We start from the raw sequence: 27,769 nt of genomic DNA, 5'->3' as shown, positions 1-27,769 counted from the left end.
GGATAATGTCATACTGTAATAGTATTGCGCAGAGCAAAGTTACGTTTTTAGTTTTGGACTCTAAAGATGCCAGTGTGTATTGGAGACTTCCAACTGCTGCTTTAAGAAACACTTGTCCCACAGCCTGTGGTGACGAGAAACAATTGCATTCTTTTCCTGGCTAGATTGGGACCAATAAGGGACACTGCACTAGAGATTCAGCCTTTTACGGTTAGCCAGCCCCCTTCTTGTGGACGTCAGTGACCAATTGTCTGCATTCTTCAGAGAGTTGTTTGACCTTATCCATAATGGTCAGTGCTACTACAGATTGCCTTCTGTGCATTACCTCATTATATGCTCCAAGTAAATGGGGAAACTTTTTGAGACCTCTGTGTAGTTTCAGATGATTCTATTAACTTTCAAAGAGCATAGTGTTATAAGAAATTTATTTAAAGGAATATTTATTTAAAGGAGTATTCAGTGGTGTGCATAAATATGACCCTCATGTTCTTTATAATTCAGTTATGACAAATATAACTTTTCTCTGTGCAGTGTTATTATGCTTACAATATAGGAGTTTTGGAATTGGTTTAAGCAATTGTTTATGCATTATCCAATTTGTAATTCATTTTTTTCATGATGTTTTTGTTCCTGTTTCATCAGGGGTATGAACAGATCTGGAGGGCACTTTCCATATAGCTAATTGGTGGTGCCTGTGTAAAAACCTGTGCCTTAAATTTAACTTCCTGGAGCAGTTTTCTTGTCTGTGTAAAATAAATGCAGTTAAGCAGAATAACAGTTTTATTAACTATTCATCAATGAAAGCCGATAACCTTTATTTTTCCCTGTTAAAATAATGACCAGAAATCAGTAGAGCTCATTACCTAAAGTAACAGAGTAAAGATAAACACGCATAATGTATTAAAACAAGTAAACAATGACAAGGAAATATAGAAACAAACCAGAATGCTTTTTTGGTTCATATTGTTTACCCACCTTGCTCCTCAGTCTGATATTCTGTCAAGAGAATGCTGTGTTCACTACTCACGTAGGTTAGTTCATAAACGGATTTCTATTATGTTACGTTTTAAGAATAGTTTTTTTAAAACTGGTTTAGGTATTTGTGACGTCTTTTGTATGGTTAATGCTGTATGATACTGACACATTCCTATTGAGACACCGGGTAGAGTTATTTTAAAGTAAGCCTCTGAGGCAGAGGTCATGAAATAACCATCTTTCAGGCTGATGCTAGCATGGAGGTTGGGGATTGTTCAAGGAGACCATCTATGTGCCGAAATGGGTGTTAACTCTTGTAAGCTCACCCTGAGTGCATCTTAAATGCCAATTTGAGAGCCGAGAATGTTCACAATATACAATTTAAAATGCTTTTCGTAGCTGGGAGATCATTAAGTGTTTTCTAAGCTTCAGCAGGCTTGACACGCTCCACAGTAAATATTATAAATTGACCTAAGCAAACTTAGATCACTCCATTTAGCATGCAGATGATGTAAGACGATTGTCAAAGTTGAGGCACATCTGAAACCAACTGTTATCTCGTTTAGGTAAATATATGCCATCTGTGGGTAATTCAGGGTAACCTGAATTGGTGGTACATATAGAACTTGTGATATACAGATAGGTGTGATACAGAATATATTGTTTCTGTAATGATTTATGAAGTATTTCCTACCTCAGTTCCTCCAATAAAGTTCCAAAGTGCTGCGAAACTTACGTGGCATCAGAGTGATTGGTAGGTGAGGTGCACCTACTATATTCATGTGAAACTGCTCTGTACCAAGTCTTTAGCTCTCAGGGATATTACGTGGGCTGTAGATGTATTATTTTTTGGTCATTTCTAAATAAAGTGCGTATCTTGTGACTTGTGTCGTGCCGCGTGCTCAGGGGAGGAATAAGGTAGGAATACGCTGGAAGGTTTGTGCTGAATGGGATGCATGTGTCTCTTCAGTGGAGGTGTTTGTGCCTCCTTGCGTGACGACACCCGAGTTCATCCACGCTGCCATGAGGCCGGATGTCATCACGGAGACTGTGGTTGAGGTGTCCACTGAAGATCCCGAGCCAATGGAGGTCTGTGCTGTCATGGAAACTCCAGAAAGTGAGCCTACAAAGAAAAGGAAAGGTATGAACGAATGAATTTGACCTAGTATTTAACTTACTTGCCATTACCCTTGTGTAAGTAAATTGCTCTGGTGAGTAATATAAGACCACTACCAGAAGTGGTAGCCTGAATAAGCACAACTTATTCCAGATTTTAACAGCTCTTTGCTCTAAGGCTGTAGTTTAGAAATTTTGGCACTGAGTTTGAAACACCTTAAGGCAAGACTGTCTTGTTTTACTTCAGCTCAAAAGAAATAAGATGATGGCAAAAAGAGATTTGAAGTTGACTGTATTCTAAGAAGTTGTCTGAATGGGATATTTTTGGCTGTCTTTCAGCCCTCCTTGTTACTTATATGTGTAGAACTTTGACACTGGATTTAATAACCCTTTCCTTGTAATGTGATGCAGGTTCTAATAATTTCGAGACGTTATTAGTGACTACAATTTCTCTACAATTCTAACCTATTGTTTTGAACTGGAAGAAAGACACCCCCTTCCAAAATAATCTCCTTAAACCCTTTGTTTCTATCCGGTTGCTAGAAAAACCACATCTTAATGAATTTCTGAGATCTGATAGTCTCTATAAAGTTTTGTGGTTTCATTCCAGATTTTAATTTCTATGTAACTGTAATCAATAAAGTGCATGATTTTTGGTAAAACTGATTTTTTTTCTGCTTTTCTCTTCTCTTTAGCAGGGAGAAAGCCAAAGACTCATCAGGCAGCTGTTTCCAATGGGTCTCCTGATTTGGGTATAAAGAAAAAACCCAGAGAAGGCAAAGGTAATTTACAGCACACAGAATGAAGGAGAGCACAGAACAAAATTAGCAAATATTAGGGAAATGCTATTTGTTTTGTTTGAATAATTTCTTGTAATTTAATACTGTGTGGAAGTTTATTGTAATCTGTCATGATTTTGATTGATGTTGCCTCCCTACTAGTCTTGACAATGTGTCTGTAAGTTTCTTTCTGGCACTGTTTACAGGTAATACCACCTATTTGTGGGAGTTCTTGCTGGATCTTCTCCAGGATAAGAATACCTGCCCCAGGTACATCAAATGGACCCAGAGAGAGAAGGGCATCTTCAAGCTGGTGGACTCCAAGGCTGTGTCCAAACTGTGGGGCAAACACAAAAACAAACCCGACATGAACTATGAGACAATGGGCAGAGCACTGAGGTAAGGACCAAAAAAGCACTTGTCAGTGGTTACTGAGGGACAGTTCCTCTGTGCAGATGTGTGTCCAAAAGCACAGAACAGCCCAAGCATAAGAATCACTCATCTCATGCTTTTACAAAGTCTCACAAGACTCATTTTCTTCATGAGTTCCAAAAGTTTTGAAAGCTGAAATTGAAGCTAGTAGCTTGAAAAGACTAAATGAAATAGAAGTACATTGCTCCAGTCCCCTTTTTAAAATGTCATTCTCAGACTGCCAACATTTTTAAATACAGAAATAATGCATATTTCACAAGGAACAGTCAATAACAAAATAGCCTAAAGACATTAACTACAGAATGCTTTTGCAGTATAATGTGTCCATTCCACTTTTGTCTTGTTTCTTCTGGATTAGTGAATTGGTTTTCTGATGTTAAATCACTGCTTGGCTACTGGATTGATGCTCTCAGTTGCTGAATTCTCTGGATCTTCTAGAAGAAGCACACGCCTATCACCAGTGATATTGTTCAAACTTCATTCTGTGACAAAAAGAAAACTTGTTGGTCACTTGATTCGTGTTTAACCTTTTGGATCACGTTTTGAACGTCACTCTAATGCTGGTCTGCCATTTTAGCAACATCACTTGGTTACTCAAAGCACATTTGCCATAGAGATCAGTGTGACCAGAGTCCCAGTCTATTCCCACACCTTCAGTTTTTTATTCGCTGACAATTGTTGTAGTTGTACTTTCATTTTATGTTGTAATTTAGCCAGTTTGCAAATCTTAGGTTGAGATTTTGTGTGCAGCTGTTAAGAATGTTTTTAACAGTGAAAACTGCTTTTTAAATGGTATATTATTACATACTGAGGAAATTCTAGAAAATTACTGTTAAATATTAATCCTTACACTTAAATAGCGTTTTTCTGGCCACTCCACTCAAAGTGTAGCACCAATCTAGATGAGATGACATCAGCCAAAGTGCACCAGTACACTCACCACACATCAGCTATCAGTGGGGAGGAGAACAGAGTGATGAAGCCAATTCATAGATAGGGATTATTAGGAGGCCATGATTGGAAAAGACCAGGGGGACATTTGGCCAGGATACTCTGCTCTTTTTGAGAAATGCCCTGGGATTTTTAATGACCACAGAGATCCAAGACATTGGTTTTACGTCTCATCCGAAGGACGGCGCCTTTTTACAGTATAGTGTCCCTGTCAGGGTGAGCGCCCCCTATTGGTCCTACTAACACCTCTTCAAGCAGTAACCTTAGCTATCACATTAGCTATCACATTAGATCTCCCATCCAGGTACTGACCAGGCTCACACCTGCTGAGCTTCAATGCGTTGCCAGGTGTGAGTTACAGGGTGATATAGCAGCTGGTAGTTGCTTAGCTGCTGCTGCTGTTTACATATAGGTGAAAAAAAGGATATGGATCTATTGCAAACTTTTTTTTGTTTTGAATAAACCTCTTTATAATGTCAGCCTCTAGATCTTTAATCTTAATCTTATGGTATTAAGCAACAGCACTGCAATGTGTATGAATAGGTACAGCAGTCAAATTTACAGAGTTACGCTCGCTTTGCAGTAGAACTGTTGCAGGTGTGGTGAGGTTTGTGTAAATTGGTAGAAAGCTTAAAAATGACAAGTTAATGGCTTAGTTTTACTTTGTAATTCAGATTGTTTTCAGAAGTGGAATAGAAGGTTTTGCATGAGATTTTTGATTCCTGCAATCCCAAAATCACAAGCCAGTTAATTTTGCTTTAATTATTTGAAACGACTTGGAAATTAGTCTGACATTGACTCGAAGAACCCTTTCCTTTGCCCAGGTATTACTACCAAAGAGGTATCCTGGCGAAGGTGGAGGGACAGCGGCTCGTCTACCAATTCAAAGAGATGCCAAAAAACATTGTGGTGATCGACGACGACAAATCCGACCCAGGCGGCGAGGAGCTGCTGAGCCCCACCGCCGACAAGTCGTACGAGCGCGTGTCCCCCTCCTCGGAGAGCCTGCTCACCTCCGCCGAGCTGTCCAAGACCCCCGGGATCCTGCGGGGCGGGGGGAGGACCCTGGTCCACCACAGTCCCGCGAAGGGAGGCAAGACTGCAGCGTCCGCGTCCCCCGTGCCTCGGATAGTGAGCGTCACGTACGCGGCGCAGCACCAGGACGCCTCCCCGCCGCAGTCGCACACCACCGTCATTCCCGCGGCATCGGGAGCCAGGTGAGGAGGTCCTTCTTCCCGCCGTGGAGCTGAAGCGGAGTGGAAGACGTTAACAGTCTCATGCTTTGGGCTCTAAGAGTTTTTTTCTGGAAAACGTAAAGTAACGTGTTCTGAAAAAGAGCATGAGGTTCTTCTGTCTCCATGTAATTAGAAAACCATTATTTCTGCTTATTTGTTTTAAATGCTCTGATGTTACAATATGTAAGTGTTTGTACCCAGCACTGTTCTACCCTTTTTTCACTCCAAGTGGCCTCACATGTGTGTGTAAGGAAATATTTCTTCCAGTGAAGTTTCAAAGCGAGTTCAGAAAAATGAGAGCTGTCAAAGTCTGAGATTTGCATTTGATTTGGAAGGATGTAAGTCTAAATCCTAGACAGTTTTTATGAGCAGTGAAAAGTTAAAATCATCCAACAAGTCTCCTCCCTGTCCTTTGAGAACAGAACTTCTGTAGGCTGAATTGGTTCTGTTCAGTCTTCAATCTTTAAAACCCCTCAAAGGACCAAAGGTTTATGGAATACAAATATTTTTACAAATAATGCACAAAGTTACTACAAAAAGCTATACCCTATCTGCCGCTGATATCTCTGAAAATTATATTCTGAATTTGGTGTGGGTCCATGGAGTTCCGCTTGCCATTTTGAGGTTTTAAAAACTTTCTTTATCTCAGCAGGACGGTTCGTGTGGCCATGCAGGTGCCAGTCGTGATGACGACGTCGCTGGGTCAGAAGATCTCTACCATGGCTGTCCAATCTGCCGGCTCCTCAGTCCTTACCAACACCAGCCCCTCGACGGCCTCGGCACCCAAGGTGGTCATCCAGACCATCCCCACCATGATGCCCGCCACTGCCGAGAACGGAGACAAGATTACCGTACAGCTTGCCAAAATCATTACCATCCCTGCCACGCAACTCGCTCAGTGCCAGCTAAACACCAAGTCCGGGCTGCCTGGGACCTCTAATATCAACCTCGTAGGAACCCCGCTGGCTGTCCGAGCGCTCACCCCCGTGTCGGTAGCGCCAGGGACCCCTGTCGTGAGACTGGCCATGCCAGCGCAGCACCACCAGCAAACCAGCCAGGCTGCCAGCCACACCCCAGCTCGGGTTGTCAGCGCCATCATCAGGCGGCCGGAGGTCAAGCAGGAGTGTGCATTGCAAGCCACAGTGAAGAGTGAAGCGCATCCACACCCCATAGGGGAGACGACAGCTGTGGACAGTGTCACAGTGAAATCAGAGGAGGCCGAATGCTGAGAGGGAAAGATTGGGAGACGGCACATTAAACTGACATTTTTTTAGATTTGCCGTTCAAACTCAGTGACTGAGAGGCTCATCCAGTGAGAGAATAAATAATCTGGTTGTACCAACAAAAAACAAAGCAAAACCATCCAGTGCTCATTTTGTTTTAGATTATTCAACAGTCAAACTGACTTTAAAAACTGCAAAAAGACTTGATCTGAGACTTTTTTTATGTCCGTCCCATGGTTTTTGATGGGATTTTGAACCACATCAATTTCACGTGAGAGACTGATGCGAATCAGCAGTGAATAACAGAAGCATAGGAAGCATTTTGCAGTGTGGATGAGAGAAGGGACCAAACAGACACTACAGTTTTACCCAGACACTAAATGTCCAGAACACTAAAAGTAAATTAACCAACAGTGATCTTTTGGAATGGGTGGGACAATTTAAACTTTGTAACACTTTTGTCTAATACAGTTTCTGCATTTAAAATGCAAACCAGCAAATTGTTTGACTATCACTGTGTGCACATAGTACCCCTTTTTTTGGTGCTAAGTGAAAGCTTAACAGGTATTTACCTGGAAAGTGGAGTCATGTGGCAAAGCTGTTCCTGGACAGCTTGTGAATGAGGGAAGTAAAAAGGGACTTTGTATATGTCTGCTATACAGTCTAAAAGAAATTCAAAGAAGCAGCCTTAGATTAATCATTTTCTTCTGTTTTTTTTCCATTTCTAAAAAAATAAGCTAACTAGCTTTATGTGTAAAGTTTTTTTTAAAACCTTGTACCAAGCACAGTATTATAGAAATAAGGCAACATTTTGTATTATAGTTTAAAATTCTTTCCAGGATTTCAGTTTCAGCAGTGTTTTTTGCTGTAATTTGCCTGTGTCCCATTGCCTTGGCGTTTGTATGGACATTTCAGTTTCGGAGCATTTCTGCTACTTAAAAGGTCACGCTCAGCATGCATCCTTGCAGCTCGTTCTAAACTTTTTCCTTTTTTGTTTTTTTTTTAGTAATTGAAGAGGGAGAGAAAAAAGTTTGTGTTCAGACTGAACTAGTTTGTATATTCAACATTTGAAGTATATTCTATTTTGTTGTACTCTTGTTTCAAAGTGTATTCAAGTAGATTTTACTGAAATATAAAAAATACAAAAAAACTTCTTTCGAATGTTTCGATGACCTTTATATATGACAGAACAGCATGTCTGTGCTCCCCCCCATAGCTTTTCTTTTTAGATTCTTAAGAAGAAAAAAAAATCATCAGCTTTAATATGCCAGTGCTTTAACAATTTATCTTAAGTCCAAGAAGACCCTTAACTTATAGATATTGCCAGTACCAGTTTTTACACCTTTAGTAGACATTCAGGAGCTGTAGTATGTGTACTTTTGTTAAAAAAAGCTGATGAACAATGATTTGGGTGAGTAATAACATCTTTACTGATTAGTACTGCACACTGCAGTGTATATTGATTACTTCCTTAACACTTCTTCAATTGTATTAAACTGTGTCCCTGCCTTCAAAACGGAGAACGTGTTTTATGTCTGCTCCAGTAGCTTCGAATGACTTGTCTGCCCTGACAGTCTGAATACAATTGGATTTGTGGGATTACAGACAAAGCCTAATCTTTTCAGCACTTATCTCTGTGTGAGCAATTTCACTCCAGTGCCAAAGAACATCAAGAGCTATTTGATAAACGGTGAGGTGTTTATTTTAATATGTCAGATCATTTTGCCCAGTGCTGCCTGGAAGAGTTCTGAATCGTTGAAGAGAAAATCAAAATGAATTAGAAAATAAATGAATCCATTTCTTGTGACCTTGAACTTTTCAACTGTGATCAGTAAAATCGGAAAATTCTTCAGCCTTCAAGGACCAGAGTTCTCCTAATTGAATTGACTATTTGGTTAATCAATTAACGTGCAAGTGTTCCTCTAAACAAAACAGGTAATTCAGGTGATTTACAAGACAAACTGCATTGGATTTATCCAGGTTAAGGGATGGGAGACCCTTGGTTTAAAGGAACCAAATCCAGTTTTCTCATTTAAATATTTAAACAATATATACAAATTTATAGAAAGGTTGTGATGGCAACAATGTGAGTACGACTACTCTTAATCTTTAACAACAAACTGTTTTAGATTTTTCTATGATGTACAAGAAGAATTTATTTTTATAAAGCGCTTTTCATAGAAATGAGCACTCCTGTGCTAAACAAATGTAAAGTATGAAAAGATACAAAAAGTAAAAAAAAAAGATTTTGAAAGGAGTGTGGAGATAAACTGTGTCCTGATTAAAGCAAAACGAACCAAATTATAACCATTAAAATCATCTGTGGAGTCATAAAACCAGCCATCCATTTCCTGAATGTTTCATCCAATCCAGGGTCGCTGGGGAGCCGGAGCCTATCCCAGCAAGCAACAGGCACTAGGCAGGATACACCTTAGACTGGAAACCACTCCTTTGCAGAGAACACACAGACAGAAATGTGCACTCACACCAGGACCTATTTCCCTAGAAGTAAATTAGCCAACTAGTATGTCTTTGGACTGTGGAGAAACCCACATGAACATGGGGAGACCATATAAACTCCACACAGATAGCACCACAGGCCCAGAATTTTACCCAGTGCTGAGAGCCAGCAATGCTAACTTGTACCACCATGCTGCCCAGTTTGTAAAAATGCTTTTATTGTTCACAAACAGCAAAAGAGGAAGCATTCCTTAGAAATGGTAGCATATCATGACAGTCAAGGGCGTTAAGGCAAATATTTTGAGCCCATGCATATATTTTTTTTTCTGTACCTTTGGAACACTGAGCAGAATTATGTTCTAGGACAAAGAGGATCAACAGGCCTTTGATGTAGTATATGGCTCCACACTTGCAAAGAGCTTTATGCGTAGACAGATTTATAACTTAATTCTTGATCCATAAACATCCATCAGGAAGTGGATGTTTTTTTTAATAATGCCGAGATCATGTGCTGAACTCCCTGGTTATTGTGGAAATGGCGACAGCATTGTGTACAATTTGTGAAGATGAAATATGACGAGGTAATTAAGAAACGTGTGGAAAGGTATTACAATAATAAGCCTGGATGTTTCAAAAGTGGAACTTTAGGTGTTTAAAAATAAAAATCTGAAATGACGTTTCCGAGACGTTTCTCAAAGGACATATTTTGATTTGAATGCCTAGGTTTTTCTTCATCTCAGCCTTTTAATTAATGGGGAAACCATTCAAATATGTAAATAAGTTTATATTTTTAAGTTGATTGAGGTCTCAATAGCATCAATCTTTAATAAGGAAAGGGTAGGTTGATGAAAACAGAGCTATTGATTGGATTAAACAATAAATGTAGCTGATAACACCAGCACAACACAGTTTACCTGATGTTTTTGGATAATGAATCTTTGCGGAACACCTAGAGTGACATCTGATAAAAAAAATAAAGGTATCTTCCTCATTAGAAAATTAATCATGGGGAAAAAAATGAAAATGGGATTCAAAATAGAACAATACATATCCAAACAGCTACCCTTGTTTTTTGAGAGAATTAAATTAGAATGGTTAATTATGTCAAATATGTATTTGAGTCTAATAATAATTGGAATATGGCAAGAAAACAGCATTTCATTTTTATGATTTAATTAGATTCAGCTGACATTTTAAAAAAATCTTTAAATTTCACAATATTGACTACTGTTCTCTAGATTGACATATTCAATGGTTTATCTTTAGAACTTAAGATATTAATTTCTATATTTTTTATTACATTTCATGTAATCAATGCAACAAAAGATTTTTCAGATTCTTTAAGGTCTGAATAGTATTCTGATCTCACTAAAGACCCTATATTTTTGTAAATGTCTTACAAAGCAAAACAATGGTCTTGTAGTTTGATTGTACCATTTATATTTGATATGTTTAACTAAACCATGTGATTTCATTAAACCATGGGTAGTATTTTAGTCCAGTACACTTTCGAGAGCATTGTAATTATCGTCCAGCCCTTCAATTGAGTCTGAATGTAAGAGATTTGAAGGAGACACAAATTGCTAGTTCATGAACTGTGAGACCGTGCCCTCAATGGAACTGGGAACTTAATGGAACTGGGTAGTAATAGCTCAAACAGAACAGGTAATATCCTTAAGTTGCTTAGCAAAAAAAAAATCCAGGGGGAGTAAGTTAACCTTTGAGACAGATGTACAGTACAATAAATTGAAGTGTTGTTGGGTTTAAGATATTTCCTCAGTTGTAATTGTTTTGTTTTCTGCATTGCAACCTGAACTGGGTGAAGTGGTTAGAAAACAGATTTAAAAAACAACAACTGGTAGGTATTTTCAGATAACCTGGTTTAAAAATAATTTAAAATGAGATAAAGAATTCAAAGTACAATTCTTACATTTTGTCTTTTTTCCAGAATCTTTTGAAATAACCTGCATTACTAGAAGCAATTAATTGCACTAGTGCCACCTAGTGCAGCTGGTATCAGTGCATATCTAGTGAAACGTGTGAAAGTGATTCTGGCAAGAAGGCAGGGGAGAGTGGATCTCTCCCTCCTTTACATTACTGAATAGAATATTGGTCTCCATCAATTACTGTATTTATGAAAACACAAAAGCAGAAATCAATAATGATTATTTTTTTATTCTTGGCATTTAGTAAATATGCAGGCATGAGGACAACTTCAACATTTAAATAATTTCAGAAAAATAATATTTAATACACACTAAAGTCCCAATCACTGTAAAAAAATATTGACAATTTCCATTATTACACTCCTATAACTGTAAACACTCCACAACCAGTTGGAATGACAAAAAAAAGTCTATAAATAAAAATGAATAAAGCTAAGTTAAACGATACATGAATTGGATCACACAGATTTTCCTATTGAACAGACATCTTCAGTCAGTCGCACATTCCACTTTGATTTTACAGTTTTAATTCACAAGTTTCATTTTATTTGCACATTTTTTTGCCATTATTAAGGTGCTTACATTAAAGATGGTGTGTATAAAATGGTTCTAATTTTCAAAGTTCATAAATGTCATTTTAATTCAGACATATGGAAATCTCAGGAAGACTTAGTACTCTGATCAATAAAAGATCTCCCAATCCATCCATAGCAGGACACAGATTTTCTAATATATTATAAAACTGCATTGTTGAAAATGTTTTATCATTAGCAACATTTAAGTGGTTAACTCCTAACACTAGAACATTCTGATTATTGCAGTTTTAAATATACCTATTGCTTGGTTATCAATTTCCAGTTGTCGCTACTGAATTCATTCAGTATACAGATAGAGCTACAAGACCAAATATTGGATTTTTTTCCCATTTTTTTAAAATGGAAATCATCCAAACCCTTCTATAGTATGTTCTGCTTTAAAAAAAGCAAATTAAACATTTGTATTTATTGATATTGATTGAAAGTGCTGACATTTTACAGTCCTGTTCTCCTTATATTAACAGTAACTTTTTCTTATTGGTTTTTAACAGTGGGGGTTCTGTCTGTGTTATTCTACAAATAGGTTTAGTATAACCTCTTTTTATAGTTTTTAAATCTTTAAATACTGAGACAAATGGGCTGATGTATTTTGTTTGTTGTTAAGTTAGTTTGTCTAAGAAATCAGCTTGACCTTCCAACCTTCTCCATTCCTGGACTTTGTAACAACCAGCTCCTTAAATGTGCAATAGTACTGTGTAATATCAGTCTAATTACTCCAGATGAGAAATGGAATGAGTTGGGAAGTCTAGCTTTTAAAATCTGCTCTATATTACATTGGCTTGCCAATCTCTTGCATTGTACTACTTTAAAAACCTTTTTATAAGACCTTTCCGTGAGGCCTGATCCTTTGTGGACACTATCTGACACTATCACTGTATGGCTTGAGTTTGTTTGCCAACAGATACATACGAGTTCTACTCCTTTAAAAGATTAGATGGATCTTTAGTGGCCACTTAGATATTTTATTTTCCAGAAGAAGTTGACGTACAAACTGAGTGGAAATTTTGAAAGGACTACCTATTAAGTTTATGTGTAATATACTTATATAACATTAGAATCTAAAGAAAAACCTAAAACACAGAAGTCTATAACTAGAGGAACATTCCTCAATTATTTTTGTCCTGGCGCTATTTGCACAAATCTGCTATACTGTTATTGTTTCTGAACGAAGTAAGACTTAAGTGGTCCATGGCTCTTTCAATTCTGAAAGTTGTATCTTAAAGCTAATGCAGTATTAAGTTACAAGAACAGTTGAAACTAGCAGCTATAGTAGAAAACAAATTATATTGAGATGTATATATCAACTTGCTACCTTTCTATTTTGCTCCATTCCAAAATGTTGCTACAATCAGCTCCATAATTGCTAAATTGATCCAGCTAAGCATCACGAAAAAAATTAAGGAACAGGTTGTATCCAAATTCTAGAATGGAGCACACTGAAAGTACTGCAAGTTGCATGTCCCTGATACATGGTATATGGTTACAATAAATTAATTTGTAACCATTACAAGTCCTATGAATGTGACCTATAAAAGTCTGTCTGGTTCACCAGTGAAGCTGAAATCACACACTAAGGACAGGTGATCTGAAGGGTAATTGTAAGAAGGCAGTCTATTGGGTCCTATCTGCTCTTCTGTTGGGAAATCTAGCACAGAGTCCACATTGAAGGCATGCTGGGAGTACCAAATGTAGTCTAGTGTGTGGCAGCTCTCCCCAGAAGGACGAATCTTCCAGGTAGTGTAGGGAGGCTCAGACTGGCCATCGTGGCTCAGCAGCTTGCAGGCGCTATTGAGGTTGAGGCTGGAGTTGGCAAAGTGCCGATACACATCCTCCGTGGGCTCGGCGTTGAAGTCCCCACAGATGAGCAGTGGGATGCCCGTCCCCTTGGTGATGGACTGCAGGTTCTGCAGGAGGTCCGAGCCCTGAGAGCAGCGGAACCTCTCCCAGCCACTGCGGGCCTTGAGATGGGTGACAGCCACGCAAAACAGCATCCCGGTTTCCTTGCATCGCAGAGTCTGAGCTATAGCCACTTGGTTGGTCTTCAGCATCATTGCAACCAGGCGCATATTGGTGCTGTCCACCAGTTCAAACCTCTCCTTGTTAAAGAAGAGAGCACAGCCATCTGGCCCGTTGTTGTGCTCCACGTCCAAGCAAGGAGACCAGGGCTTTGGATAGAAGCTACTGTGGTAGCCCAGGCTGGTGAAGATTGGCTGGAAGGTGTCGAAGTAGTGGTCTACTTCCTGCAGGCAAAAGATGTCCGGCCGGTAGGTTAGAATCTCCTCAAGAATGAGGTACTTTCGCTCGGCCCATTTCAGAGCATCCAATGGACACTGCACAAAGCTGTCCTTGCCTTCCCCAAGAGCTGCAATGAAAAACAAAATCGAGAATTGGAAGGACGTTACCTACTGTAAAGTTAATACAATGTAAACATGCAAGTGGTGCACCATAAAAATTAAGATGTCAGGCTTGTAGGGCAGTAAAGATTTGCGAAAGGTTTGATGCCTCCAATACCTTGTGCAAGAATGTTCCACTGCATGACTCTGATTGGCCGGTGGGGGCTAGGCCTGCTCTTCTTGGGAAATACAAAGCTCCTGTTCAGTCTGGGCGGCCTGTTTTGCAGCACTTCCTCACACTTCTTCAGCAGCTCTTCTGGGTCAATGGGCTCCACCTCCAGAGGCTGCTCCCTGTACTGTTCTTGCTGAGACAGGGGGGTGCTGCTCAGCGTCTGGGCAAGGGCACTGTACAGCCTGCTCGTGCTGTTGCCCATGGAACAAACTGACAAGAAAGCACAGGCATCAGTCATGGGATTAGAGTCGTACAGAGGAATATAAGAAAGATTTCAAACAAGAGGAAGCCATGAGGTCTGTCTAGGCTGTTCAGTAGTTAGAGGCTAGGGTATTGGCTGGTGTTCCACACTCCCATAAGCTTAAGGTGCGGGAAGAGATCTTGAAAAGTCAATGTCATTAGTGAGATTTAAACCTATGCCTCCATAAGCACCTAAAACCTGACTGGACTGCTTTCCTATTCTATAAAAAAAAAACATCTCTCTGTCAGAGGATTCAACCATGGCCTCCTCCATGATACACACAACTGTACTAATAAAACACTTGTTTTCTCTCTAATTGTCTGGTTTAAAGGACTAACACTGTTGTCTTCTGAAAAACTTGATTTGCCTTTGATATACTCACTGTTGTCCATAAAGCTAAGCAAGACAGAGCTCAGAAAATAAATTTGCAATCTCAGAAATTCATACACACCTGCTCAGTGTGGCTACTTAAACATCTATCAAACTGTAAGACATCAGCATTAAGGTTCTCTTGATTGCTTGGAAGAAGAGAACCTTAAAGAGAAAGTGTTGGCTCAACCTGTTAAATCACATATCTGATAAAATCAGGGTGAGGTTGACACTTGCTAAGCAAGCCTTCTACCCTTGATCTACCAAATTGGTTAGTGGAGACAATGTTGTCATAGAGTGTCAACTGATTTGAAAGTTTTTTTTGCAAAGCGTTTTGTAAAAAATATCCTGTTATACAAACAGCAACTGGTTTAGTATCTGAATTTTTCGTCCAATTAGACTGGCCTAGTCTTTTCTAAAACCTATTTATTAGCAAAATAACCTTTACACAAGTAAAGATAACCAGGCTACATGTTACAGCAATTGTTTTCATTCACAATGATACCATTCACACTCCCTTGTATATTAATATATTTAGCAATAATATTCTAAAACAAGCAAATATGTATATGGAAAAAAAACAACCGTTCGTTCCAAATCACTACATTACTTGAAAGACACCATATATAGATACAGTATTAATGAAAATAAAGGTAAAACTTCAAACAACAAAATATCATCCAATAAATTATTTTTTTCATTACAAACAAAACAACGATTTCAAAGTGTCTGCATATCACTATGTTGCATGCTGTGACAAGTTGAAATGTCCTATAGTGTGTTTTATTTGCAAATTCGAAAGTTACACACTATTAAACTTTTGTCTCCATGGTAAGAAGATCAAAATAAAACATTTTCATTATCTAATAGTCCAATGGAAAACAAGTTGCTAAAGTTGTAGTGCCACAAAAAGTGATCCTCACCTAAGGTGAAAACCTTAAAATAATCCAAGTTCTTCATGAGGTAAAATAACAGCAAAACATCAGTAACAGTGAAGGAGTAAAATAATTTGAGAATGTGTTGTCAATAAAAAATAAAACTTAGTTTTGAGTTGTATGGAATTTTCAGAAAAAAAGGTTAATCTTACCTACAACATCCATTTTCCAGAATGATCTCTGTGCAAAACTGTAGTGTGTGGAATGCAAACCGTTTTGAACTGACAATGCCTCCTGCTGTTAATGAATATTAATACTGCCCTGCTATTGTAGTGAGCTAGCACATGACCACAGTTCCTAAGCCTGTCTGAAACCCACTAGAACCTCAGTGTGCAAATCTGGGATTACATGATAAAGACGTCAGTAAAACATATGGATCTCTACAGCAGAAATCATGTTGAAATGACAAACCTGCGTAACCACAGCACACAGAGGAAGTGCACCGGAACACTGTCACCATGACAGGAAGGCAGAGAACAACAGTGATTCTGTAAAAAGGACTTTTAGCGCAACACTGTCAGAGATTTCTCTAAAGAATCAAGTATGTCTTTAGACTGTAGGAGGAAAGGGACACCTGCAGGAAACTCACGCAAACATGGGGAGAACATACCACAGTGCTACTGTGCCGCCCACAATAAAAATGATTTTATTTCACCTCCTGGAGTCATTAACAAATGTGTAGATGAGTAAACTAGTGTAACACAAAAGGGAAAAGCCAAATGAGAAAAATCAGCCAAGCTTGAAATCAATTACCTCCTTATTTATGCCACATCGTAGTAGAAATGACTGAGCTGCAGTACAAGCAGTTTAATAATCTGGATCAACTTCTGATATTAAACTGAAGTATGGCTCTTGTGATTTTAAGATTGGTTTAAATGTGACAGCATTCAGAAGAATTAGCCTACTCCTTTTAAATTAATATAATTGATCAACTCCTTATTTATGTTTATTTTTTTAATGAAAATTCTTTCAGGTTTCAATTTCCATGCCAATGATGGATTAAGTGCACAAAAATATAAAAATTATCGTATTCATTCCCATAAACTTTGAATGTGTCACAGATTATCATTGCAACAAAAAAACAAAGCAAACAGATCAAAGTGCCCCACTTTTGTTCTCAAAAGAGACAGAGATCTGCCTCTTTTGAGAACACTGCATGCCTGGTCTAGTTCCTGCACAAACGTTTACAATTTAAAGTTAGATGAAAATGTAGTATTGAATCTCTTAAGGAGGCCTTTAGGTTGATATGTTGTGATTCGGGGTATATTTCAAAAAGCATATATGAAGTCATTTTTGGAAAATTATTTTAAAAATCCAAACCAAATCAGTTATAATTTCCAGGACATCACAGTCCTGCAGAGTAGTTCATGTGAGGTTGTATTATACTGTACGTGCCTGTCACATGACTACAACAGATACATCTTTTCCCTCTGAGTAATACAGCCACAGGTTGGCTTTTGGTGTATTTTTAGCAAATAGGAAATAGAGTGATAGCCAGCATAGCATGTACACAGCCAAAAAAAAACACCCACCCATCTTCTCACCACTTCATTCAATTCAAGGTCGTGGAGGAGCCGGGGCCAGAGCCTATCCCAGCAAGCAATGGGTGCAAGGCGGGACAGACCCTGGACGGGAAGCCAGTCCATCACTGTACACACACACCAGGGCCCATTTTCCCAGAAGCCAATTAAGCCTACCAGTATGTTTTTGGACTGTGAGAGGATTTTAGTTAATATACGTTGTTTCATCACTGTCAATGTTTTGCCAAACTTTGCCTCACAGCACCTAGACTTTCAAGAGATGAACATGCCATCTTTTGACATGTATAATAATAACTGATTTTATAAAAGGATGGCCTTCACAGACATTTTTTCGACATTTGTCTGTTTAGCAAAGGTGTGAATGGTGCAGATCGACAAGGAAAACACCTATACAATGAATTGATCTTCCGAATCTAATTAAAAGCAGCTTTGAAAAAAGATGGTAGGGCTTTTAATGCTCGACTTACAATAAATAACCCAGTGACCCATTTACAGCATTCAGCATGGAACTGACTGGCCTTAAGAATACCTGGCTCAAATGTACAACAGAAGTGCTCCGTCAAGGATGTGAACTCACGACTCTCCTACCAGGTGTCGATAGCTCCACACTGCTGCCTTCACTTTAAAAAGTATTCATATGAATGATTATGTCACACTGACACATTTTTTAACACGTCTGTTGAAAACTCAATCCAACTGAATTTAGACACTGACGTGGTGGTGAAGACAGTCATGCTCACTGTCACCCTGGTGTTGACACTCCATATTTCGACATCAGTTCTTGCTGCGACAGACTGTTCCCACCAATACGACTATTTTTAACTCCAGGAGGATGAAGCAGGAGACTGACACGTGGTATCCTCAATGACCCAATCTTCTCTTACTGCCAACCTTGCCTGCTCCTTCAAGCTAGTCCCTCCATACACTCAGCCTTGGATCCTGTCCTGCAATACATCCAGTCCCTCACAACATGTATTAGAGATAATCTCCTGGCACACATCTCAGGTAGCCAACATTAGGTCTTCATTAATTATATTTGGGAATTTTAACTGGTAGTTGTTCACTTTTAACTGTAGAGTTTTCTAATGATTTCCATACACTTTCCATACCTTTTAATTAATATCAGCATTGCTAATCTAGAAAGGTCATTCATGCATTTCACCCTTTTTATTTTTCAGGAAAGCACAATTTGGAAAGGTACAAGCTAAAAACGAAATATAATTTTTATTACCACTTTCCAGTATTAACAAAATGCTGTCGTTTTGACATTCACTTGAACTAGCAGAATTCATCAGTCATTTTGTTGTTTTACTTACTATACAATTCCTATGGTAATCTATACAGATTCTAATCGTTATAGAAATGTTTTAAATATCAAGACGGCAAGGATGGGAACTTAAAACAAATAGTACAGAAGGCAAAGTTAGAATTGTGCTATAGTACACTTTTGGTTATGAAAAAAAAGCAATTACGTTAGAAATGTATCACTTTAGAAATGTAATGAAAGATAAAGAACAATTAATATATCATTTCATGGAGTTCTCAGATGAATGAATGAGATTAATTTGAAAGACAGTCTGTTGTAGACTTGTCTTGTACTGCTCTGTCCATGAGAATGTAGAATTGCCTATTTTTAGTGACTTGTGGGAGACATGTCCTGTTCTGTGGTTCTGAATGGCTGAAGGTTCTGTGGCTCAGAATGCTGCTGCATCTCTGGCTCTCTTCCATTATACACTTTTTTCTTTTGGACTTACATGAAATGTCACTTTACCATAAAAGAGGTCAGGACAGTGTCATGTAGTTGCTGGATGCAACAATGCTCTCAACAAATGCAATCTTTTTTCTTAAACTATTGTTGTATATATGTATGTCAATATTTTGACAAAATGCCAGAAAACGTTAAACAGAAACCATGACATTACAATAAACAGATTTCTGCTTCTAGTTCTTCTGTCTTTTAATCTGTTCCCTCTGGAAGAGGACATGGGTAACATTTAGTTAGCTATTAAATTGATACTGTAACAGGCACAGGCCAGCATTACTAGTATTTAACTTTAACACAAAAAGCTATTTTAACCTCTTGTAAAGGATACACTCTAAAATGACAAGCTCAACAATAAAGCACTTTCCTTTCCTGAAGCTTGAAATCTTCCTGTCAAGTCACTGTTAGATTGGAAAACGAGCTCTGACAGGATTCCCAAAATGACTGTTTACCAAGAAAATAGCCTGTATACAGTATATACAGTATAAAGTAGTGAGCTGTCACCTTCCTTGACTTATAATTGGTTTTGTTCCTCCAGCATACTCCAAATCTGGGATGGAGGGTTACAGGTGACTCAGGTCATTATGGGGCAGTAAGGGCCCCTACAGTACACAGTCCGTCAGGGAGTTGTTTGGAATAGGAACTATAAAATGTTCCCTGTACGATAGGTATGGTTATGAGCTTGAGTCTACAGACCCTTATGATTGCCAAAATCATGAGTCCCTTAAATCCATGTGCTTATTATGTAGATTATTATGTAGTCCTATGAGAGTATGGGTGTGTAGGTGCAACAATGTATCCTAACGGAGTTCTGAAGAAGACTCAGTCAACATTTTGTTTCTTTTTTTCCTACTTTTCTGCTGTATATTAATCTTTACTTGTTCCTTTGAAACTGACACAGATCCCCACTTGAACTTATTACCAGTATGCTACCAAATACCGTACCAGGATACAGTAATTCTCCTTTTTGGTAAGCCAGTGTAAAAAAGCTCTAGGCTACACGACTTAAGTGTTCCTTCTTGGTGAACCATTTTAAGTGAACTTCAGATACAAAAGTCAAAACTTCACAAATACTGATCAAGAACTCAGACGTACCATCACAGCAAAATGTATTAATCAATTTCGTTTACTTAATTCTAAGAATCCTAAGTTTTCAAAACAGAAACCTTGAAAACTTACTAGCAATTACACAACTAAAACATTAACAGTAAACTGTTTAAGGACACGGCATTTGTTAACAAGCATTTAGTTCTCACCTGATTTATGCCAATTATTTAAGTATTCCTCAAGTTTTCTTACCTTCCAAGGCAGTCTAGAAATTTAGTTGTGTATAGCCTTGACGACGAAACCTTGCAACACTGAGCTCAATCAAGTACATTACAAGGTCATCCACACGGCAGTAATACCAGACCTAGTGTGCCATCTACTGGTTAATTGTGGAATTGAACTCCTGCATTAACTAGTCTAAAGAAGGCCAAATACAGCCCTTCGCAAATAAAAAAGCTTAATTTGCTTAAATCAATTTCCATGAATAGTTTTAGTGCTCTGAGCAGGAGCAGCTGGGAGCTCCAGTTAGTAAACCAGCTGCACACATCTGGAAGTAGTCTACTGTATCACAGGACATTCCCAAATCATATTGAACAGTGTTGTGGTAAGTTACTTTCACAATGTAATCCATCCCATTTTTTCCTAAAGTCACTGGTGTAACATTTAAAAAAAAATTAACAAGAATATGAAGACTATTTGAAAAATCAGCAGTCACTATGATCTAGGTAATGTGCTGTGGAATGTGCTACGTACTGTAGTTGTTCTGGAATCAGTCTGGCAGTCAGATACATTCCCGGACTGTTCTACACTGACAGGCTTAAAGAACTAACCCTTTTAGTTAGGAACACAGAAGGAAAAGAAAGGGATCTGACCCAAACACAGTATTCAAAATCCTCATACATAGGCCCTGACAAAGTGGAACAAGTGGACAGGTTCAGAATCAACAGTGAAAAAGGAACCAGACACAAGTGAAGGTTATGTGAAAATGCACTTAAATCCAAGAACATGAGGCACTTGTTTTCCCATAGGGTTTTGGGAGTATAAAACAAGCCACCCAGCCACGTACAAACCTATATGGCAATCTTCTGAGTCCAGGAAAGCCACAATATAATTTTTGTGATAAGGCAATCAAACCTGAAACCTATTGTAAATAAAGTCTCATTAGTTCACCGCCATAACTCTCTAAGGTTTCATTTCCACACTATTTGCTAGATACTTGAGCCTTCTGTTTACTTTTTCCATTACTTCCCCACTTTCTTTTGAATTAGTACATAGAAGAATCTGCATAAACACCCATATCCCTTTCATGTGGATTTTCTTGCATTTCCAAATCATTCAGGGGATGAATATAGTGTCATTTCTACTATTCTTAATGTGATAAAAAACACTTATCAGCATTAAAACTTGATCAGTCAAGTGTCCGGCCAGCCCAATTTGCAACTCCCCCATTTCCTAACTTCTACAAATGTAACTACATTATCAATTATTTAAGAATCTAAATTGCTGTATATTCTTTACCTGTGGTAAACCACTTCTTGCATCTGCCAAGTTACAAATTTGGCCCTTAAAATGATGTGTTGTTTAATGTATGCACATTGATCAGTTCTTGATCAATGTGCAAACATTATCAAGACTATATGGATTCCTATGGCTTTGAGTAATGGTTCTTTTTAAAGTTGGCCCTTAAATGAAGGAACTTAGCAAACTTTCTAGAGATCCATACTGAAAATAAATAAAAAAATCTATTTTATTTATGCATGGGTGTTCTCTGGATTCTGGTTCTTCTCAGTATTTGGATATTGATTAAATGATTTTGGTGTCATTTTGATTAATTTGTCCATTTACTATAAACACAAGTGACTTTGACTACTGGATAAGCATGGACTAGTTGAGAAGGGAATTTAAACTTGTTTTTTAAGTGTAAAATGTTTAATATTAAGCCTGGTAAAAATACAGGAAGATAAACACTGAAGGAAAACTATAGTTTTTAGAAAACTAAATCATATTCAGCTTTTAATTCTTAAAAATGTATTATAAGCATTTAAAAGAAAAAAAAATCTCACGGGATATGCGAAACTGTAAATGAAACTGATAGGTTTGTATGTTGAAATAAAGAGAATTAAATAATGAAAAGATTAACTAGTCTTCAGGTGGCCCTTTTTCTACAGACTTCTGAAATCCCACATGCAGAGCTTTTCACTGAAGAATTAGGATTACAATTATGCTGACGAAATGGTTTCTAGCCTTACAAAGATAAAAGCACAGTTCTCAAAAATCTTTTGTAAGAGAAACAAAGATAGCCTTGTCCTTCTGAGGATAGATTAATTTATTATGGGACCAGTAAAGTGATAAATGGGAAGATGTTATTTATATTATTTTCCCAGTCATATATACACCTAGTGAGATACAGTGCAAAATAGGCATTGTTAAGGATAAAGAGATGACTTGATGTTATCTGAAGGCCCCCAAATAAATAAACCAAAAGAGGCAGTTTTAAGTCTTCTCAGTCCTACCTTTAATTCTCACTCTTCCACAAACTGGTTTCCTCACATTTCAGGTGATCAAGTAGTAATGTTTAGGAATTAGAAAGGCACGCACCCAGACTTTCAGAGACTTGTGCGCACTTTCAACAGGGCGTAGAGCTAGATTTTTGGAATTTTCCTATGTCGTGGGTATGAGCGAGCTAGAGCTGTTGCCAGAATATTTATCAGTAGGTCAATGCCCTGTTCATTGACACAATTGGCCATTTAAAAAAAAAACAATGGGTCATATTAGCTATTTTTCAGGCACTGTCATTGCTCTAACGCTTATTCAGGAAATAATGCATCTTACTTTTTAAATCACTAGCATAGAAAATGATTTGATGAAACAATTATTTGTATGACATTGAAAACTAACTTTTGATAAAACGTTTACATTTTTAATATATTGTATATATATATAAAATATTTTATGCACAGAAGTACTAATGTGTGCCATATAGCTTGACTAAAATTGAAACTTACACATAGACATTATAAAACAAACTGTTCAAATGCAAAACAATTTATTGATGCGATTGCCTTCGATAAAGTACAAGCAACAGCTTGGGATGAAATTCTTAACATGCTCCCCCTTTAGATTTTTCCCTCCACTGCAGCTCAGCATATCACTGCATTACTGTGGGGATATGAGGAACTGAGCCATACAAAACTCAGAGGAGATCCCTGTTGTATAAACTGGATATCAACAAGTGAACTGCCGTGTTGAAAACCATCTTTTCACCCTAGTGCTGGTGGTCCTCATCGGAATTCTAATAATAAACACAAAACTTAAAGCATACCTTATCAAGTGACCTAAATAAAGCCAGTATACAAAAATCTATCTGCTAAAAAAAAAAGCCTAGCGCAGTGTGCGTTCGATGGACCCTGCTATTTACAGCACATACCATTACCAGGAGCTTATTAAATGCAACCTCTCTAATTCTATTATGTAAAGAGTAATCTCATTAAAGCAGGGGTTGCCCAGAAGGTGTAGTATCGACTCCTTCTACTAGTCCAGTAGGTCACCGTTCATGCCTCAGGTGACTCCCAGCAAATTCAATGGCCCTTACTTTCACTGGCAAATCATTCCAAGGGAGATTCACAGGTAACAGTGGCTTAATCTACTGTAACTGTACTTAAAGCACACCACTCTGAAGAAAACCTGAGAAATGGGGCCTCTAGTGTATTAAGTGACAGGAATAAAAAAATTCTGTTAGCAGGCAGCATGGTGGTGCAGTGGTTAGCATTTGCGGCCTCGCAGTGCTGGGGCGCCGGGTTCAATTCCAGACCTGGAGTGCTATCCGTGCAGCATTTGTCTGGTCTCCCTGGTTTCGCACAAATCCAAAAACATACTGGTAAGTTGACTGGCAACTGGGAAGACTGGCCCTGTTGTGAGAGTGTGTGGGTCTAGGTCTGTGTCTGCCACACAATCGAGTGGCACCCCTGGGCGTACCCCGCCTTGCACCCACCGTTTCCCAGGATAGGCTTCAGCACCCCTGGGAATCATTCCTGAATTGGAAGAAGCGCTTAGAAAATGGGTGGCTATTCTGTTAGCAGAAGACAGAAATGAATACATATTAAAGACAGATATATTAAACCACATTAATTTTAAGCCGTGAAAGAGAAGACTCCTACCAATGCAGAGATTAAACTAAATTACTTGGACACACAGGCCGAACGCTCCTTTTCTGCGAGATTCAACACATTTTAATAGGTTTCCTAGAGCACAGGTGGAGGACACAGTACCCTCATCTTTAATCCATTAAAACGGAACTATAGTACATTGCACAGGGAGTATGTCAATTACGTTTCCAATTCCTTTTCACCAGCCCTACAGTGCTACTGTACATGTGAGGATACTTGATTTTTCACTTTAACACCACTGTATTTTCGCTAATTTGGGAACACTTTTAGAAACCGATTGCTAATCTTCATGCAGTTTATATTCCTATTTAAGTACTGGTAGATTACTTGGCTGAACTGGTGTGTTGTGAAATAAAAGTAGCTGGATGGGCATCTTCACAGCCTTGCGGATATCTTCATCCTTACAACACACGTGATTCCAAAACTATACAGGCACACGTGCTCCATTCATCCAGGTAACTTGATTTGTACCACCCCTTATGGCCTTCACTTGGTCTTGTAATGTTAATGCAGATCATCAATGACTAACTCCTAAAATTACAGCCTATGTGAACATTAAGCAGACATCCTTGCTCTGGTGTTAGATTTCTGACATCATCCTGATATCATGGGACATGTAGAGAATTCTGATTGTTCAGAATAGAAAATCAACTATAAAGCACAGTTGTTAAACTCGTGTGCTGTAAGTTACGCTTGATAGTGTATCTAAACTGCTCTACTGGAGGTGTACTGGGCACAACACCCTGGGAAGAGGCCCCAGGACAGACCCAGTACGCTCTGGAGGGATTCTCTCTCTCAGCTGGCCTTGGGAATCCCCCAGGAGGAGCTGGAGACTGTGGGTGGGAAAGGGGAGTCTTGTCAGCCCTGCTCAGCAGTGTTAAGTTACCACCGCGACCCCACCAGGAGTAAGCGGTCAGCAAACGAGATGAGACACAATCTGAAGATAATAATAATGTAACGCCCTCGCCTGGTGGTGAGGAGGAAGCGCCCCTAGGCGCTCGTAGTACCGCTGGGCATGCTGGGAGTGGTAGCCGGGAAGAGTCTGAGGGTCAGCACGATGACCAGCGGCTGACCCTACCTGTGTAAATAATGTCCTAGTAATTCTAGTGCCCTGTGTAGTCCTGTAAAAGTAGAGTGTGTTGGTAGGTAATTACCACCCTAAATTTGTGTACGTGTTTGTCAGTCTCCTCATGTGTGTGTAGATCCTGTGTTTGGTTTTGGTGTGGTTGTAAAATAAAGCCAGTGCTTGGTTAATCGCGTCTCCACTGTTCTTTAGTTCTGTAAAAGAACCTGCAAAACGCTACAATAATAATAATAATAATAATAATAATAATAATAATAATAATAATAATAATAATAATAAACTTTATTTTATATAGCACCTTTAAAGGTGGCTTCTCAAAGCGCTTTACAGGACGACAATAACAATAAATAAGAAGAATACAACAATAAATAAAAAGAATACATAAGATTAAATGTATATAATGTATATAATGAATACACAATTAAAATATACAAAGGAGACCGTGGATGGTGGTACTAAGAAGAGCAGAGGGGTGAAGAATGGAACCAGTTAAGTAAAGGCTTTTCTGAAGAAGAGGGTTTTGAGTCTGGATTTGAAGGAGTTTAGAGAAGGTGACTCTCTGATATCCTTGGGCACAGAGTTCCAGAGCTTGGGGGCATAACAGGAGAAGGCCCTGTCCCCCATACAATCTAGATGGGCTTGGGGGACAGTAAGGAGGGCAGAATTAGAAGAGCGAAGGTTGCGAGGTGGGGAGTAGGTTAAAAGTTCAGACAGGATGTCAATATCTTCTGAAAAGGGGCCGCAAGCGTCAAAAGTCACATCCCATCTAAATCATTTTCAGATGTACACATTCTACACGTTTTCTTTAAGAACAAAGCGGCATAAAGCACAATCTCGCCAAGCTATACAATTCAGACTACCTAGCACGCATAGTAATTACCTGAATTGTACTAAAAACGAACACGTCAGTAGACTAACCATATTTCAATTTTCCATTCGCAGCCTCGCTTAATTGTTTAGCGTTTGCTCATGTGCAAGATACGTATCACATGTAAAATCGATATAGACTAGAAGACTTGTTTTCGTCTTTTTAGTGTTTATGGAAAAACTCATTTTTGTTAAATCGTGACAACTAGTTCAAAAGCCACTGCCAGAGGTAGTACTAGTACTAGTAGGGCCTCCTTCCGGACTCACCTGCCCTGAGAGACACCAGCCCGGTGGGCGCTGCCGGCACGCTGGTCCTGCTGCTCAAGTTGTCGGCACAGACCGAGTGGCAGTACCGCGGCCCTGGGGAAGAAGATCTCTTCAGTGTCGCCGCTTTCTTGACCGGCGACCCGAGGGCAGAGACACGAAGCACCGGGATGTCTCTTTGTAGCAGGGTGGAGCACAGCCTGACCGAACTTTGATACATAACGTGCCTCGATACAGCTTCAAACTCTGTACAGTTGCCGCTATATGCTGGATTGTGCCCTAAAACAGCTAAAATTAAGCTTAAAAACACAAAAAATAAATATGTATTAACGAAAAAATTAATTACGAAAATAAAACGGCTATCCTGCGCCTTAACCTGTATTTTTTTTGAAAGCCGGTTCTTCTCTCAATGAGTCAACTCTCTTTTCCTCCTATTCATGTGCTGTCACATGGAGCTGATGCAAAGGGACTGTACCATTTCCATATGTAGAGGGGTTTTAGTGTAAGTTACTGGAAATATTTTCCTTTTTTGACTCGATATTATTGCTTCCTTGTAATTTCAAAGTTAAACATTAGTTATATTTGTTAAAATGGTACTTTTGAAAAGTTTTCTTGAAGGCACACAGGCAGCACGCCTCACGTTTGTAATAAGTTTCCCCCGTCTCAGTGGAAAATGTCCTGCGTGATGAAAGTTTTTAGGATGTACCCACTACATACCAGCAAAAAGAATGACGTCAAAGCCCCCGCCTTCTTCCACTATAATCTGTTCACTTACAAAAACAAATCATTTGATCACTTTCAGTACGTACTTCGCATGTACGTAATTGTTAAAGAGCGCAGAGAGTAAAGCAAATAACGCATATCGAAACCTCGACTAAGGATCACATTGTACAGTACCAAGACGTGGAGGATCCAAATACTACTTGACACAAAATTAAACAGAAACTGCAGCGCTTGTTACCTCTCTCACGATTATGACCTTTAAACCGCATTGAAGAGACGACTAATAATTGTATTGTTTTTCCCTCCGCCTCCTCCTTATTTTTTTTAAGTTGCTTTAGGGGGTCATATGCGGTATAGGGTATAGTTCTTGCGTGAAACAATGTATGAATGAAACATTACTGTAACCTGATGCTTAGCAGAAGACGAACTATATATACCTTGGCATGAAGTCTTCTTGGCTAAGGTCAACACAGTAATATTAATATACTGAAT

General features: G+C 38.7%; 2 protein-coding genes across 11 annotated transcripts in view; one reads left to right on the top strand and one right to left on the bottom strand.

Annotated features, from left to right (window-relative positions):
- Positions 1 to 7,865, top strand: part of elf2a (E74-like factor 2a (ets domain transcription factor)) — a 54,999-nt gene extending 47,134 nt beyond the window's left edge. For 4 of the 7 annotated variants that reach the window (XM_069189910.1, XM_069189937.1, XM_069189918.1 and 1 more), the window contains 5 exons: positions 1,946 to 2,116; positions 2,787 to 2,873; positions 3,077 to 3,269; positions 5,078 to 5,470; positions 6,138 to 7,865. In XM_069189910.1, coding sequence (XP_069046011.1) covers positions 1,946 to 2,116; positions 2,787 to 2,873; positions 3,077 to 3,269; positions 5,078 to 5,470; positions 6,138 to 6,717 — 1,424 coding nt within the window. In that variant the 3' untranslated portion in view covers positions 6,718 to 7,865. The remainder of the gene's footprint in view (positions 1 to 1,945; positions 2,117 to 2,786; positions 2,874 to 3,076; positions 3,270 to 5,077; positions 5,471 to 6,137) is intronic. The other 3 variants (XM_069189920.1, XM_069189944.1, XM_069189926.1) reach the window with 2 other exon arrangements.
- A 3,461-nt stretch (positions 7,866 to 11,326) lies between these two features.
- Positions 11,327 to 26,967, bottom strand: nocta (nocturnin a). Of its 4 annotated transcripts, none has more exons than XM_006629623.3 (3): positions 26,558 to 26,967; positions 14,225 to 14,488; positions 11,327 to 14,075 (listed from the first exon to the last, which is right to left on the bottom strand). In XM_006629623.3, exons 1-3 carry the CDS (start codon positions 26,772 to 26,774, stop codon positions 13,240 to 13,242), a joined length of 1,317 nt encoding a protein of 438 aa, XP_006629686.2. In that variant the 5' UTR covers positions 26,775 to 26,967; the 3' UTR covers positions 11,327 to 13,239. The 4 variants fall into 4 exon arrangements, with proteins under 4 accessions (XP_006629686.2, XP_015200504.1, XP_015200503.1 ...); XM_015345018.2 differs by lacking the exon at positions 26,558 to 26,967 and adding an exon at positions 20,383 to 21,904; XM_015345017.2 differs by lacking the exon at positions 26,558 to 26,967 and adding an exon at positions 20,426 to 21,904.
- Between the last annotated feature and the right edge of the window lie 802 nt (positions 26,968 to 27,769).

The sequence above is a fragment of the Lepisosteus oculatus genome, chromosome 1 (assembly GCF_040954835.1).
Source record: "Lepisosteus oculatus isolate fLepOcu1 chromosome 1, fLepOcu1.hap2, whole genome shotgun sequence".
NCBI classification, from domain to species: domain Eukaryota; kingdom Metazoa; phylum Chordata; class Actinopteri; order Semionotiformes; family Lepisosteidae; genus Lepisosteus; species Lepisosteus oculatus.
The sequence above is the reverse complement of the archived record's forward strand: the minus strand, read 5'-3'. Positions and strand labels throughout refer to the sequence as shown.